The 3,143-nt window shown below is 39.2% G+C and overlaps 1 protein-coding gene across 1 annotated transcript; it reads left to right on the plus strand.

Moving 5' to 3' along the window:
- Window positions 1-555: 555 nt before the first annotated feature.
- LOC111305412 (uncharacterized) lies at window positions 556-2,048 on the plus strand. Its single transcript, XM_022902939.2, has one exon. It carries the CDS (start codon window positions 722-724, stop codon window positions 1,841-1,843), a length of 1,122 nt encoding a protein of 373 aa, XP_022758674.2. The 5' UTR covers window positions 556-721; the 3' UTR covers window positions 1,844-2,048.
- Window positions 2,049-3,143: the final 1,095 nt, after the last annotated feature.

The raw sequence follows: 3,143 nt of genomic DNA on the forward strand, positions 1-3,143 counted from the left end.
TTAAATAAAAAAACCGCTCATGTTCCGCATAGGACTCGCTCAATTGTCCAAGCTCTCTCCTCTTTTTTCCTTTTCCCCTCCAAGCTCCTTGATTGAAGAAACAAAACATATGAACTTAAAAAAAAAGAAAAAAAAGTAAAAGAAAAAAGGAAAAAAGAAAAAAGAAAAAGAGAAAGAAAAAGATAATTTGTTTAGAGAAAGGAAATACTTTATGGTGCGTGCCCCATCTTATCTTTTTATTTTATCACTTTATTTAATAATAATAAAATTCTTCTTTTTGAATGATAATATTATTTATTTGGAAATATAAAAAGAAAAACTGGGAAAATATGATTGTTGTCTCATATTATGAAAATAAATATTAGTTGTACTTTTGTTTTCTTTTTACAGGTGAATAATTGAAAGCTGTGAAAAAATATTTTCACCACAGTTGTTTCTGTACAACCCAACAAACTGCCACGCCAATCTCAAGGTATCCAATGTTTATTCATTTATTTATTATTTAAATCTGTTATAATCATCATTTCAACTATTAATTACATTTTTTGCATTTTAATTGTACAAGTTTTAAACCAAGCAAACTCTCCCATTTTTTCTATGGTCTTTCATTTCCAAGAAATCTAAGAACTCTCTTTCTCTCTTCCCTTCACTTTCCCAATAAATTTTATTTTATATTAATAGTCTTAAACGAGTGAAATTTTTCTTGTGTAACTGTAATGCAATGGAAAGTGGTAACCGGAGGCTTACGCTTTTTGAGCAAATGTCAGTGGTTGATAACGGCCGGAATTCTCTGGCCGGTTTGACTCTCGATGCGGTTTTAGGCAATGCTAAGCGGACTGAACAACTGCCGGCTCAGAACCGTACGCTTCTGGAGATTATACGAGACGATGGGTCCAACAAAGACAAGAAGACTTGGAAAACGTTTCGGAAGAAGCTCCGCCTCAAGCGAGCGGGCTCTGCTTGGACCTCCTCGGTTCCTATCCCGGCTTCGGATGTTAATGTTCATAGTAACAGATCACAATTCTCGGGGCGCGGTTCTTTTCGTTCTAATTCGGCTGACTCGACTCGCGTTGAGGATGGAGTTGAACGTGCCCCTGTTTCTGACCCACCAGTTGTGAACTCTCGGTTGGAATTGGCGGGGAGGGGTTCGGTTCTGTTCGGGAACAATCAGGTTCGGACCGATCACGATGATTCTGCTGATGTCAGCATGCCTAGCGATGCTCCACCCTCGAGAAGCTTTAGGCCACAAAATACCCGTCTTCGTTCGACTCGAATTCATTCCTCTAACACTGCCAGAAATGACGTTGACAGCAGCGACGAAGACGATTCTCCTGTGGCGCGTGACGAAACGCGCCAACTAGGAGCGGCATTGGCGGAGGAGAGGGCATTGTCTGCGAGAGAAGCAGTTGCGGCACAGGAAGCAGCGGAAGCGGCTGCTGCAGCTGCAGCCGCCGCGGCCGAAGTAGAACAAGCTGCAGCGGCAGAGAACAATGCTCCGCCAACGGGTGCGGCTGAGGAGCCGGTGAGGATGTCATTGATGGATTTATTAGAAGAAACAGACCGACAAATGGGGCTGACCGGATCGAGATACACGATGGGAGACGACGATGGGGAATACGAGGAAGAGGCGGAGGAGGAGGTGGAGGAGGTAGAAGAAGAAATAGTGGAAGCGAGCAGTGGGATCGAGTACACGTGTTGCGTCTGCATGGTTAGGCACAAAGGTTCAGCGTTTATTCCCTGCGGCCATACGTTTTGTCGGCTTTGTTCAAGGGAGCTTTGGGTTCAGCGAGGTAACTGCCCTCTTTGCAATGGCTTCATCTTGGAAATTCTTGATATCTTTTAATATATATATATATATCTTATTCTAGTTCTTGCTTTTGCTTCTTCTTCTTTTCAATGTCAGTAAGGTTCAAATCATCTCCCATCTCTGATTATGTAGAAATTGTGAAAGGCAATAGTTCTTCTCTTCTCGGCTTCTTCTTTTTTCAATTTTTGGTTAGTTTTGTTTGATCTTTGACATGGTAAAAGAAGCAAGTTTCAGTGATTCATTTTAGAGTTGTCGCTTCTGAGATTGCAAAGAATGATTATCATTACTAGGTGGTTGACAACTTGACAATCTTGATTCATGACCATGAATGACCCAGACTTCTCTTTCTTTTTTTTTTTTTGTTACCCTGGAAATTGCAAAGGGGTTTTTGTTTTTTTTTTTGCTAAAGAAACATTGGTAGAACAGTGGATAGAGCTGGGGGAAGGGAATTGCTTAATGGTCTTACTATCATTCTCTTGTCTGTATGTTCCAAAACGAATAGAGGTAAAGAAGAAGATGTGGGACCAGTGAGCCTGACGATGGGTTCTTTCTTTATATATATTTTTAGAAGAAACTAATTGGCAAAGTGATGGTGATGTGATGAATCGGTTGGGTGAAAAGCAAAGCTGTCTCTGGCTTTTGGAGCTGTTAAAAAGAGCACGAGGTTGAGGGGACAGGTGCTTGGTATGATTTTTTATTCTGAATGTGAGAATCTCTCAATAGTAACAACATCAATTTTGCCAACTTTGATTCATTTTCAGAGAGAGAGGCTTTAGTGTTTTTAGTTTTTGGAGAAGAGGAGTGGTAAGCTTCTGAATGGAAACAGAAAAGCACCAATTGTCTTCTAGAATAGAAAGCTTGTTTCTCTGTGAGCTTATGCATCGGCAATCTCTCACTTTCATCGCTTAAACTGCAGAAAGACGTCCTACGTTTTACAGTATTTTCGCAAATCAATGAACATAATTAGAATTGAAGAGGTAACGGGCTTTAGTATAGGGAAATGCTGCTACTATTATTTTCATCACATGAGTGTAATAGAATTTACGCATTAAAATGTATAGCAAAATGAGAAAAAGGGAAGAAAATTCAAACCAACCCCTTCCTGCCTCAACCTTAGAACCTTGTTTAAGGGGTTAGCCGAACGGACGCACCAAACCTCCAATTTCTAATCTTTTTTTTTTTTCTAAAGAAATGAGTGCTCAAAGTAGGATGAATAATAAAATGTTGAATTCTTAATTTTAATAATCAAAACTTAATTTTTATTAGCAATTAAGGATGAATAATAAAATATTGAAATCAAAACTTAAGTTTTATTAGCAATTAAGGTTTTATTTTT

The sequence above is a fragment of the Durio zibethinus genome, chromosome 21 (genome assembly GCF_047325235.1).
Source record: "Durio zibethinus cultivar Kanyao isolate XHJ-2024 chromosome 21, ASM4732523v1, whole genome shotgun sequence".
Lineage (NCBI taxonomy): Eukaryota > Viridiplantae > Streptophyta > Magnoliopsida > Malvales > Malvaceae > Durio > Durio zibethinus.

Bases quoted from the DNA above. Each gene is read 5' to 3' on its own strand.
- LOC111305412 (XM_022902939.2), top strand. From the start codon at position 722: ATGGAAAGTGGTAACCGGAGGCTTACGCTTTTTGAGCAAATGTCAGTG.